The 13427-nt window shown below is 40.0% G+C and overlaps 1 protein-coding gene across 3 annotated transcripts in view; it reads right to left on the reverse strand.

Moving 5' to 3' along the window:
• Positions 1 to 10239, reverse strand: part of srgap3 (SLIT-ROBO Rho GTPase activating protein 3) — a 122929-nt gene extending 112690 nt beyond the window's left edge. For 2 of the 3 annotated variants that reach the window (XM_031825238.1, XM_020483521.2), the window contains exon 1: positions 9678 to 10238. In XM_031825238.1, coding sequence (XP_031681098.1) covers positions 9678 to 9744 — 67 coding nt within the window. In that variant the 5' untranslated portion in view covers positions 9745 to 10238. Of the gene's footprint in view, positions 1 to 9677 lie in introns of all 3 variants that reach the window. The other variant, XR_004210048.1, reaches the window with a different exon arrangement.
• Between the last annotated feature and the right edge of the window lie 3188 nt (positions 10240 to 13427).

Below are 13427 nucleotides of genomic sequence, written 5' to 3' on the forward strand. Positions count from 1 at the left end.
AACAGAAGAACACAGGGACAATCCCAAAAATATATAGGCATAGTGGTGTCCTTTTCCAAGCTAAACTTACTAAAGTTCTTAATAGGGAATTATTGTCAGACGTGCAAAATAGTATTTATTCTCTAACTATTCACATAATTTCACTGAAAGGCTGAAGACTAGATGTACCTGTGCAGTACAGTATATATAGTACACATCTCTGACTGTATCTCAGTAATAGTAATGGTGTGATCACTAGGTTTGACTCTAAATATCCCAGGGATGTTTAGCAGACCTCTGGGTAATATTGAAATTACACAGACAGAGTGCTGTTGGGTATACCTGCTAAGTGAGATGTTCAATAAATCCCACTCAGGTTTTATTGAATCTGCAGAACACGTTTAGTTTGTTTGCTTTTGGTCTGGCTGAAGAGAACCTGCAGAGAACGGCTTCTCAACAGACCAGCAGTAGAAACCTGAGCCCAAAGGTGTGACAGCGAACTTGACCAGACCACAGAGTGCTGCCTGCCTGCAGCAACATGACCCTGTTTCCTCTGCAGTGTGTGTGTGTGTGTGTGTGTGTGTGTGTGTGTGTGTGTGTGTGTGTGTGTGTGTGTGTGTGTGTGTGTGTGTGTGTGTGTGTGTGTGTGTGTGTGTGTGTGTGTGTGTGTGTGTGTGTGTGTGTGTGTGTGTGTGTGTGTGTGTGTGTGTGTGTGGAAGGCTGCCAACAGGACAGGCAACCTACTGCCCCATAGCTAGGGCTGGGCGTAGGGTGGAGAGGGAAAATAACAGCCCATGGTAAGTGACAGACAAATCTAATAAAAATGGACCATTCACAAGACAAATATGGGAGCTGCGCCGTAAGGCCTGGCTACACAACTGAGTGGTTTAGAAGGAATTATGAAAGGAGAGAGAACAAGCGGTAGAAATGCGGCAGAAATGTGTTTTTTATCAAGCCAATCTAACAGAGTAGGAAGCAGAGAAAAGCTTCCATGTAAACAGTAATGGATGAACAAGAAGGAGCTGAGATTATAGTATGTTGTGTCTCACACTCAAGTCTTATTTGAAAAAAAATATTCTAGAAATTATCAAATAGTTTGACAACCCTGTTTGTAACTTTCAAATTAAATAAATCTCAACCGTTAATATTTTTCAGTGACAAAGACATGACATGAGACATGTCTCATGGTAGGGTGGGGTGGGGTATGCAAAATTTGTTAACTTTGAGCATCTCTCTCTTCAATGTTTTGGCTTTCTGACCACTTCTACCATGGGCAAACATGTATGGAAAGTTTCATTCAAATGAAAATGGATGCAGTCAAAAAAACATGTTCATCCTCGTGAGCTCAAATTACTATTAAAGTCATTCACTGATTCACTGACACCATTCTAGCAATGTTCTAGCAATACAAACCAAGCAACCTTGCAGGAGCCAGCTGTGCTTTGTCATGGCCTATCAGAAAGGCACCACTGATCATCGATCCTCTCTCTTTCTTGTGTATCATCCAATCCCAAAGTGCAATAACTCACCATATGACATGTGCCACTTCACAAACTGAATCTAATCTTGGTAGCAAAAAGTGGCTGGGCACTAGAGAAAGGGAAAGCTGCCATTGTTAACTAACTGCTGTCAGAGCCCCCCTGTGTTGGTGGCTGGAGACCCTCCGTGTGTTTGAGCAGCTGAGAAAGAGTGATGAGGAGGATTTCTACATAAATGAACATCAGTCTCTCCCTTACTCTCTTGTCTTACACACAGCCAGGCTTTATGGAACAAGAGCAAGGCTTCCATCATTCTAATATTTCTACCACTGTTCTTTGTATTTAGTTACACTGTTTATACACACCAGATATTTATTTATATACTGGATTCTTGACATATGAAGCTCACTCTAATATACTGTATCTAGTGCTGTACATCATTCTTAGTATATCTTAGTATTCTTAGTAAATTCTTCCAGGGTACATACAGTTGGGCAAAAAAGTATTTAGTCAGCCACCAATTGTGCATGTTCTCCCACTTAAAAAGATGAGAGAGGCCTGTCATTTTCATCATAGGTACACTTCAACTATGACAGACAAAATGAGAAAGAAAATCCTGAAAATCACATGGTAGGATTTTTAATGAATTTATTTGCAAATTATGGTGGAAAATAAGTATTTGGTCACCTACAAACAAGCAAGATTTCTGGCTCTCACAGACCTGTAACGTCTTCTTTAAGTGGCTCCTCTGTCCTCCACTCGTTACCTGTATTAATGGCACCTGTTTGAACTTGTTATCAGTATAAAAGACACCTGTCCACAACCTCAAACAGTCACACTCCAAACTCCAGTATGGCCAAGACCAAAGAGCTGTCAAAGGACACCAGAAACAAAATTGTAGACCTGCACCAGGCTGGGAAGACTGAATCTGCAATAGGTAAGCAGCTTGGTTTGAAGAAATCAACTGTGGGAGCAATTATTAGGAAATGGAAGACATACAAGACCACTGATGATCTCCCTTGATCTGGGGCTCCACGCAAGATCTCACCACGTGGGGTCAAAATGATCACAAGAACGGTGAGCAAAAATCCCAGAACCACACGGGGGGACCTAGTGAATGACCTGCAGAGAGCTGAGACCAAAGTAACAAAGCCTACCATCAGTAGCACACTACGCCGCCAGGGACTCAAATCCTGCAGTGCCAGACGTGTCCCCCTGTTTAAGCCAGTACATGTCCAGGCCCGTCTGAAGTTTGCTAGAGAGCATTTGGATGATCCAGAAGAAGATTGGGAGAATGTCATATGGTCAGATGAAACCAAAATATAACTTTTTGGTAAAAACTCAACTCGTCGTGTTTGGAGGACAAAGAATGCTGAGTTGCATCCAAAGAACACCATACCTACTGTAAATCATGGGGGTGGAAAGATCATGCTTTGGGGCTGTTTTTCTGCAAAGGGACCAGGACGAATGATCCGTGTAAAGGAAAGAATGAATGGGGCCATGTATCGTGAGATTTTGAGTGAAAACCTCCTTCCATCAGCAAGGGCATTGAAGATGAAATGTGGCTGGGTCTTTCAGCATGACAATGATCCCAAACACACCGCCCGGGCAACGAAGGAGTGCCTTCGTAAGAAGCATTTCAAGGTCCTGGAGTGGCCTAGCCAGTCTTCAGATCTCAACCCCATAGAAAATCTTTGGAGGGAGTTGAAAGTCCGTGTTGCCCAGCAACAGCCCCAAAACATCACTGCTCTAGAGGAGATCTGCATGGAGGAATGGGCCAAAATACCAGCAACAGTGTGTGAAAACCTTGTGAAGACTTACAGAAAACGTTTGACCTCTGAGATATTGAGTTAAACTTTTGTTATTGACCAAATACTTATTTTCCACCATAATTTGCAAATAAATTCATAGAAAATCCTACAATGTGATTTTCCAGAATTTTTTCCTCATTTTCTCTGTCATAATTGAAGTGTACCTTTGATGAAAATGACAGGCTTCTCTCATCTTTTTAAGTTGGAGAACTTGCACAATTGGTGGCTGACTAAATACTTTTTTGCCCCACTGTATATATTTATTGCATTTTGATTACTGTTACAGTGCTATATGAGTTATTTAAAAAATAAACTTGGGGATTCGAACAAGCAACCTTTTGGAGCTCTAATTGCTAGGCAACCTGCAGCCTCTCTCCCTTCATGGTTCATTTGGATGGCTTACATTATTTACAGCATTTCATGAAGCATGCTAAAATATTCCCTGTCTTCCCATTTTTACAGTAGTAGAATACAGTTCACATTGATCAAGACAGATTCTCTCTCTCTCCCTCTTCATTATTCTTAATGATCAAGCTCCATCTCTTATTTGCCTCCTTTGAATTTCGCACCCCACGGCCACTACCCTGAAATGCATAGGAACACAGTGACAGCAGCACAGGGCTGGATTATCTAGGACGGCACTGGGTGAAATTGCATCATTGATATCATTGTTCTTAATCGGAATGGCCGATTCATTTGGGCCGATTTCAAGTTTTCATAACAATCGGAAATCTGTATTTTTGGAAGACGATTTTTACACCTTTATTTAACTAGGCAAGTCAGTTAAGAACACATTCTTATTTTCAATGACAGCCTAGGAACGGTGGGTTAACTGCCTTGTTCAGGGGAAGAACGACAGATTTTTACCTTGTCAGCTCAATCTTGCAAACTTACAGTTAACTCGTCCAACGCTCTAAACACCTGCCTCTCATTGCACTCCACGAGGAGCCTGCCTCTTACACGAATGCAGTAGAAGCTAGCTAGCATTAAACTTATCTTATTAAAAACAATAAATCAATCATAATCACTAGTTAACTACACATGGTTGATGATATTACTAGTTTATCTAGCATGTCCTGTGTTGCATATAATCGATGCAACGCAGGGGGATGATTTAACAAAAGCGCATTTGCGAAAAAAGCACAATCGTTGCACGACTGTACCTAAACACCAATGCCTTTCTTAAAATCAATACACAGAAGTATATATTTTTTACCTGCATATTCAGCTAAAAGAAATCCAGGTTAGCAGGCAATATTAACCAGGTGAAATTGTGTCACTTCTCTTGCGTTCATTGCACGCAGAGTCAGGGTATATGCAACAGTTTGGGCAGCCTGGCTCATTGCTAACTAATTTGCCAGAATTTTACGTAATTATGACATAACATTGAAGGTTGTACAATGTAACAGGAATATTTAGACTTAGGGATGCCACCCGTTAGATAAAATACCGAACGGTTCCGTATTTCACTGAAATAATAAAAGTTTTGTTGTCGAAATGATAGTTTCCGATTCGACCATATTATTGACCAAAGGCTCGTATTTCTGTGTGTTATTATGTTATAATTAAGTCTATGATTTGATATTTGATAGAGCAGTCTGACTGAGCGATGGTAGGCAGCAGCAGGCTCGTATGCATTCATTCAAACAGCACTTTTGTGCGTTTTGCCAGCAGCTCTTCGCAAGCACAGCGCTGTTTATGACTTCAAGCCTATCAACTCCCGAGATTAGGCTGGTGTAACCAATGGGTAACGCTGCTTCGAGTGTGGCTGTTCTCGATGTGTTCCTGGTTCGAGCCCAGGTAGGGATGAGGAGAGGGACGGAAGCTATACTGTTACACTGGCAATACTAAAGTGCCTATAAGAACATCCAATAGTAAAAGGTATATGAAATACAAATGGTATAGAGAGAAATAGTCCTATAAATACTATATTAACTACAACCTAAAACCTCTTACCTTGGAATAGTGAAGTCTCATGTTAAAAGGAACCACCACCTTTCATATGTTCTCATGTTCTGCGCAAGGAACTTAAACGTTAGCTTTTTTACATGGCACATATTGCACTTTTACTCTCTTCTCCAACACTTTGTTTTTGCATTATTTAAACCATGTTTCATTATTTATTTGAGGCTAAATTGATTTGTATTGATGTATTATATTAAGTTAAAATATGTGTTCATTCAGTATTGTTGCAATTGTCATTATTACAAATACATTTTTACAAATCGTCCGATTAATCGGTATCGGATTTTTTTGGGTCCTCCAATAATCGGTATCGGCGTTGAAAAATCATAATCGGTCGACCTCTAATTGATATCATCATCATTGAAAACATGTCTCGCCCAGCCCAGTGATAAACATGGTGAATAACAGATTGACATGCTTGACAATAATAAGATACAAAATCCCCAGCGTCAACCCCAACAGAATTCCCTAACAGTCTTTATCTCAGGCCTAAATCACAAATCCAATCTCTCAGTCGGTGATCCATTACTAAATTAGAGATAATCCCAGACTTTGAAATCAATGAAACAGAACTATGTACAGAAAGGTGCAGTGAGGCAGGTCCAGGCAACAGAAGGCCAGTTGATGCCAGCCAAAGTGTGTTCATCCACACTATTATAGGGTGTGAACAGTGAGAGTAAACACATTCAGTCTAATTGATCACAGATCATATGAACAGCTACAGTATTGTCACCAGGCGTTTAATACTGTATCGCCCAGAGTAAGACATTCTGTCGAATAAACTAAACCTACTTTTGCCTAATTAGGGTCTAGTACGGTAGGTAGCCTAGTGGTTAGAGCATTGGGCAAGTAGCAGAAAAGTCATTGGTTCAAAAACCAGAGCTGACAAGGTGAAAAATCTGCTGATGTGCCCTTGTGCAAGGCACTTAAACCTAATTTTCTCCTGGGGTGCTCTACTACTATGGCTGATCTTGTAAAACAACACACTACCTGGTGTATGTGACCATAATATATATATAGATTCTCTAACGCTGTGTTTAGACAGGCAGCCCAATTCGGATGTTTTTTTCACTAATTGGTCTTTTGACCAGTCAGATCAGCTCTGAAAAAGTGCTTACGTGAAAAGATCTGATGTGATTGGTCAAAAGAACCAAGAGGCAAAAACACAACAGGGCATAAAGATTCAAAGACATTATCATAACATTTCACTATAAGCAGCATGAAAAACAACACCTGTATCTTTTTATTTCATAACACCTTATTTCATCCACATGAGAAGACCCATCAGTCAGACCTAGATATGTCCCCTGTGAGTGTCAGCTGCCTGGACTCTGGGGGGACGTGTTAGATGCCATGATAGGGTAAAACATCTGTTCAGAGCAGAAGACACATAAGCCTGAATACAGACCCCACAAGACCAGCAATGCTGTTCAGTCACAGCACAGATAGCAAAGACCCCCTTCCCCTCCCCCCTCTCTCTCACACACACACACACACTAGCTTGATGCTCCGAAGGTGCTCTGTCACTTGATAAGCATCAGCCAGATTGCTGAAAAGCACATACTGTAAGGGTATGTATGTTTATATTTAATTATAATGACAATCAGAGAGCTGGGATATTTGTTTGTTACCTATTCCGAAGGTGACACATGCAATATAATGTAGATTACTTTATTAATCATTAATCTGTCTGTCTGTGTGTGCGTGCCACCCTGCATACCACTGCTTTCTTGCCTCTGAAGCTAAGCAGGGTTAGTCCCTAAATGGGAGATCAGATGCTGCTGGAAGTGGTGTTGGAGGGCCAGTAGGAGGCACTTTTTCCTCTGGTCTGAAAATATTTGAATGCCCCAGGTCAGTGATTGGGGACATTACCCTGTGTAGGGTGCTGTCTTTCAGATGGGACATTAAATGGGTGTCCTGAATCTCTGTGGTCACTAAAGATCCCATGGCAATTATCGTAAGAATAGGGATGTTAACCCCGGTGTCATTGCTATATTCCCAATCTGGCCCTCATACCATCATAGCTGTCATATCTGGCTCCCGAGTGGTGCAGTGGTCTAAGGTACTACTGCATCTCAGTGCTTGAGGCATCACTACAGACAACCTGGTTCGAATCCAGACTGTATCAGAACCGGCCGTCATCATAAGGAGGAAACATTCAAACATTTATGGTCTCTCCCACATATCCACTGGCCTTATTAATGGGCCCTAATCAATAGAACGACAGAAGATCATTGACATATCACCTGCAAAATAGCTACAAAGAATAGTGATGCTGATGATGAAGGTGACCAAACCAACCACCAATGCCAACCCAATCTGCCTGGTCTCATAGACTAGACGTAACATAGTAAACATACATTTTGAACACTCAAATGAGTAATATTGTAATGAAACAGGCAGGGAGCAGGTCTCGAACCCTCCACCTTCTAGCCCGAAGTCCAGGGCACTATCGACTGTGCCGGAAAAGCATGCTCGAGCGGCAGAGTCGATATCCGCGCTTATAAACCCAGGGTCGTTACAATATATTTAATGTTAGGTAGGGTTACATAAGACAGAAGGTTACTTAAGGCAAAAACTAAAGTAGGGTGGTTGGTCGGGGTGGATGGGTAGGCATATAACGCAAACGTCTAACAATCAAAACGTTGCTTGTTCAAATCTCATCACGGACAACTTTAACTTCTTACTACTTTTTAGCAACTTTGCAACTACTTAGCATGTTAACTAACCCTTCCCCTAATTATTTTATCTAACTCTTCCCTTAAAACCTCTTCGATATAGGGGGCGCTATTTTAATTTTTGGATGAAAAACGTTCCCGTTTTAAACAAGATATTCTGTCACGAAAAGATGATCGACTATGCATATAATTGACAGCTTTGGAAAGAAAACACTCTGACGTTTCCAAAACTGCAAAGATATTGTCTGTGAGTGCCACAGAACTGATGTTACAGGTGAAACCCAGATAGAAATCCAATCAGGAAGTGATGCATTTTTTGAAACCGCCTCATGCCAATGACTCCTTATATGGCTGTGAATGAGCTATGAATGAGCTTACGTTTTCCATGTTTTCCCCAAGGTGTCTACAGCATTGTGACTTCTTTTTGGGCATTTCCCTTGAAGAATGGCTGTAAGGGACCATATATGGCATGTGGTCACATGGTGTCTCCCGCAGAAAACCTTGCGTAAAATACTGAGGTAGCCATTTTTCCAATCGCTTCTTATGAGAAACCAACTGCCTCGACGGATATATTATCGAATACATATGTTAAAAACACCTTGAGGATGGATCCTAAACATCGTTTGTCCTGTTGTTCTGTCGATATTATGGAGCAAATTTTGAAAAAAGTTTGGCGTTATAGAAATCAATTTTTCGGTTGATTACTCAGCCAAGCAGGATGAACAAACGGGAGCTATTTCGCCTACAAAAATAATCTTTTTGGAAAAAAGGAATATTTGCTATCTAACTGGGAGTCTCCTGAGTGAAAGCATCTGAAGTTCTTCAAAGGTAAATGATTTAATTTGGTTGCTTTTCTTATTTTCATGAAAATGTTGCCTGCTGCCAGAAGAGCCTAGCATAGCATTATGCCATGATAAACTTACACAAATGCTTGTCTAGCATTGGCTGTAACGCATATTTTGAAAATCTGAGATGACAGTGTTGTTAACAAAAGGCTAAGCTTGTGTTTGAATATATTAGTTTCATTTCATTTGCGATTTTCATGAATAGGAAAAGTTGCGTTATGGTAATGCGCTTGAGGCTATGATTACGCTCCCGGATACGGGATTGCTAGTCGCTAGAAGTTAACTCTTTAATCTAATTCCTAACCTTAACACTAACCCCTAGCCTAGCTAACATTAGCCCGCTAGCTAACATTCGCATTAATCACCTAGTCAATGTTAGCAACAACAAATTGTAATTCATAACATATCAGAGGTTTTGCAAATTCTTAACATATTGTACATTTTTCAAACTCGTAACATATCATATGAATTGTAATTCGTAACATATCATACGAATTGTAATTCGTAACATATCATACAAAATAGATTTGGAAATCCACAAATGAATACATACCATATGAAACGTAACATATCATACTAAATGGAGAGATCTGATTTACATACAGAATAATATGAAATGCTCTGAGACTAGGTTGACCCAATGAGTAACCTAACTTATAGCAGGCATAAAAGATCCAACTAGTGATGGACTCTCAGTCTGCTGCACTCAGAACTGGTAAGGGGACAAAGTAGGCAAAGTCTCAAAAGCAAAACGTTATTTACTTATGATTCATTGAAATGTAGTATTGCAACTATTTGTTTCAAAATACAGTAGCCTATATGCGTCCCCACTTGTGTTCCATGTGTCATTTAGCTTGCACGGCTATTTATGCATACACAAGATCAAAACCTTTCTTAATTTGCATATCATTTATTACCCACCTTTGACTTGAGTTTCATATTCTCCTATGATCTCCTTGTCCTTCTTGACTCTAGTTTGAGATGACATTTTTCCTGAGGTATGAGGGTGAGACTCGGTGAGATGTTGAGGCTTGCGCGAGAGGTCCTCTTATGATTCTCGACTCTTGCTGCGTTTTTCTTCGTATTCTTTGTGTGTCCGATTTGCTCAATGCAACAACAACCAAAATACTAACTTTCCAAGTAACACTAGACACTAAATAAAGAAATGCAAAGCGACATTCTATAGTTAGCTGGCCTAATGCTCACCTGCATAGGGCTTGTATGTCTCTCTTGCAGAGAAATGCTATGCTTCTGTGAGAGAAGAGGGGCTCGTCCTTTCTTGAGATAGAATGCCATCCAAAGCAAAAGCTGCAGCGGAGAAAAGCAAAATCATTCTACTCAAAGCAATAAAATAATGGACATAAAATGATGGGAGTGTAGGCAAATCGTTCACTCATTCCGGTGTGCGCAGTAGACACCGATTATTCTATGATTAGCTGTGCGCTCTGAAAATTTGCGCTGCTGGGAAAGATGAATTGAGTCGAACATCATACGAGTCTCCTCCCATTGTAAAACCCTCTCCCTGAAGCTCTCTCTCTCTCTCTCTCTCTCTCTCTCTCTCTCTCTCTCTCTCTCTCTCTCTCTCTCTCTCTCTCTCTCTCTCTCTCTCTCACACACACACTCACATATTTTGCTGCATGAAATGTGGTATCTTCAAAAAAGAATTGATATGATATCTTGCATATTCTTCAATATTAGCTAAATCATGTCTTATTCTTTCATTCTGGAGTCTTATTCTGTCATAAATGGTTGTTAATTATCCTGTAATTATTTAAATGTAATTAATGGACATGATTAGGTGATAGGCGCTGCTATTAAAAGCTCCCAGTCAGTACATTTTTCAATGGTATCCTGCTTTGGTTTTTCACATTCATGTTTTTATTAGAAAGTGCATTGGTCCAAACATATTTCTAATCATCTATTCAGAGAGAAACATAGCAAACACACTTTTTAGTGCTCATTGCCATGGGAACCCACCTCCAGCAGTACTAATACACATTAATATCAACAGCATTAAAGTTCCTCCTTTGTGGCAAGGGTTAATGTGTGCAGACACCACACACTGTTATATCACACGCACTTGATATGCAAGTCCTGTAGCAGGGTGGGAGGGCAGCAGTCATGTACTGGGGGTGGGATGTGAGGGGGAAAATTCCTGCCTGGGGGTTTATAGGTCAGTGTGTGTAACAGTATAGCTTCCGTCCCTCTCCTCACCCCTACCTGGGCTCGAACCAGGGACCCTGTGTGTGTGTGTGTGTGTGTGTGTGTGTGTGTGTGTGTGTGTGTGTGTGTGTGTGTGTGTGTTAGGGGGACATAGATATGCAAGGCCAGTGTCATATGGGCAGAAAGCTTAAATTATTGTTTATCTAACTGCACTGTCCAATTTACAGTAGCTACACTCTAAAAAATGATCGGTTATTCTAAGATCCTCAAGATCCTCAAAGAACCTTAGGGTTCTTGGCAATGACAAACAGCTCCAAAAGGTTCTTCAAAACACTTCTTAGGAGGTGGAGTTCATCGAGGAACCCCCATTGTTGCTGGAGTTCTTCAGGAAACTTTGCAAACGCCCATGCGACAACAGTTCAAAAGGTAAGTTGGGTTGATGTTTGGCTCTGAATATGTATCGAAATAATTTATATAGTAATATAAAATACTAATGAATAATGAAGACAATTTTGGTCTTCTGTGAATAGCTTCCATAACGTTAGCTGTCACATTAGTTAGCAATAGTTCAGAATAATTAACGTAAATATTAGAAAGCCGGGTTTGACTGTTGTCGTTGTATGAGCTACAGTACAATAACGTTAGCTAGCTAGCTAACATGAGCTAACGTTATGTCCTAACTAGGCAGAACTAGGTTTATATTATTTCCTGAACTATATTCTGTCCCATACATTGTATATCGTTTCCATAAAGCCAACATGGTTTCACACTCATTAACGTACGTTTCCAATCTAGAGCAGTTCTCCCTTTTGAGAGAATGAACTAGCTAACATTAGCTTCGTTGACGCTAGCTAACTAACTAAGGATGGTGACCTGTCCAGATGAGATGTTACAACAAACTGAATCGACAATGGAGTGGTTCCTCTTTATTTAGCCTGCCAGAGCATGCAATACTATTATGAACTCCCATTGGGGGTATAACATTACATGTACAATACTATCCCATTTTGGAAACATTACATGTATGTCCCCTTGTGGAAGGAAATTAATAGCTTTGATGGTAGCTTTTGATGGGATTCAAATGCATAATGGTATTATTACAGTGACTAGACCTCTTTTGTATACATGCATGCCCTTCAGAATCTAAACACAGTATTGCCACGCAGCAAAATGTTGCGTATAATCTTTCAAGTCAGCTTGATAAAATATTGAACAATTTGTGTGCAAAGATAGCTTGAAATGTGATATTAGGCCTGTATGGCAGTACTTTTACTGTACGGCAGTACTGTATTGGCAAGGGATTTCTCCAATAGGTTCTTCTATTTGGCATTCAATTGTATGTCGATGGCATTTATTTTCAAAATATATATACGTGTATTTAAATGCTTGTAAGACTATTCTTTGACAAATGTTCTCTTCCTTTGAAATTCTTATATGACAAAACATAGACACAATGCAATTGGGCTCAAGAAGTAGGTAAGGAGATGTTGTAGGACAGCTGCATTTGAGGTTTACATTTAACCTACATAGCAGTCAATACAAACTGAAACCCATTAGCATACAAATATGTGCAAATTATCTTTTCAGATCTTCTCAGAAATTAATCCATGGAATGGATATAGACAAAAATATAATTCAAGGACTAGCAGAGGTAGAGAGGCGAGGCAGGGGTGAGGACATCATCCTGCTATTTCGACAGTCCCTGAAGGACAATACAGAAGAGGCAAAACAGGGGTATTTGCTCTTATTCTTTCCCTTTCTCTAATGTATCTTGTAATAAAATCATGTTAAGATCATTGCTCTACTTTACTAGGACTCGAGACCACAGCAGCGATCCTGCTCTTGCCCTACCTCTTCAATGAGTATCCCGAGTGGCCTTTATGTCCATGACAAGGTATGCCTATTCATCAACATATGTGTGTTTATAGGCTCCTAATGGCCAGGAAGAAATAACTTTCTTCTGAAACTCATCAGTCTATTCTTTTTCGGAGAAATGATGGCTAGTCCATGTGAGAAATTGCCAAGAAACTGAAGAAACTCGTACAACGCTGTGCACTACTCCCTTCACAGAACAGCGCAAATTGTCTCTAACCAGAACAGAGAATAATTTGTAATGTGTTTGGTTTGGTAAATTGTTTTGTAAAATTAATTCGCATTTGTGTGCCACTAAATAAACTATTAATTATTTAAATCAGTATTGTCAATATTGTTATTATTATTAAAAAACACATTTTTATAATGGAGGGAGGGTGGACAAGGAGTTAAAAAATGAACCCCAAAAGGTTCTTTGAGGAATCATTATAAGGGTTTCTTCGAATAACCTTTTCCAAGGGTTCTTCGAAGAACTTATAGGGGTTCCCCCACAGTTTCAATTTGAAGAACCCATAAAGGATACTCCAGGAACCGTTACTTTTTAGAGTGTAATACAGTGAAAAAAAATAGCATGCTATTGTTTGAGGAGAGTGCACAACAACACAACTTTTATCACGGCAACCGGTTTGATACATT

Source organism: Oncorhynchus kisutch, linkage group LG5 (assembly GCF_002021735.2).
Source record: "Oncorhynchus kisutch isolate 150728-3 linkage group LG5, Okis_V2, whole genome shotgun sequence".
NCBI lineage: Eukaryota > Metazoa > Chordata > Actinopteri > Salmoniformes > Salmonidae > Oncorhynchus > Oncorhynchus kisutch.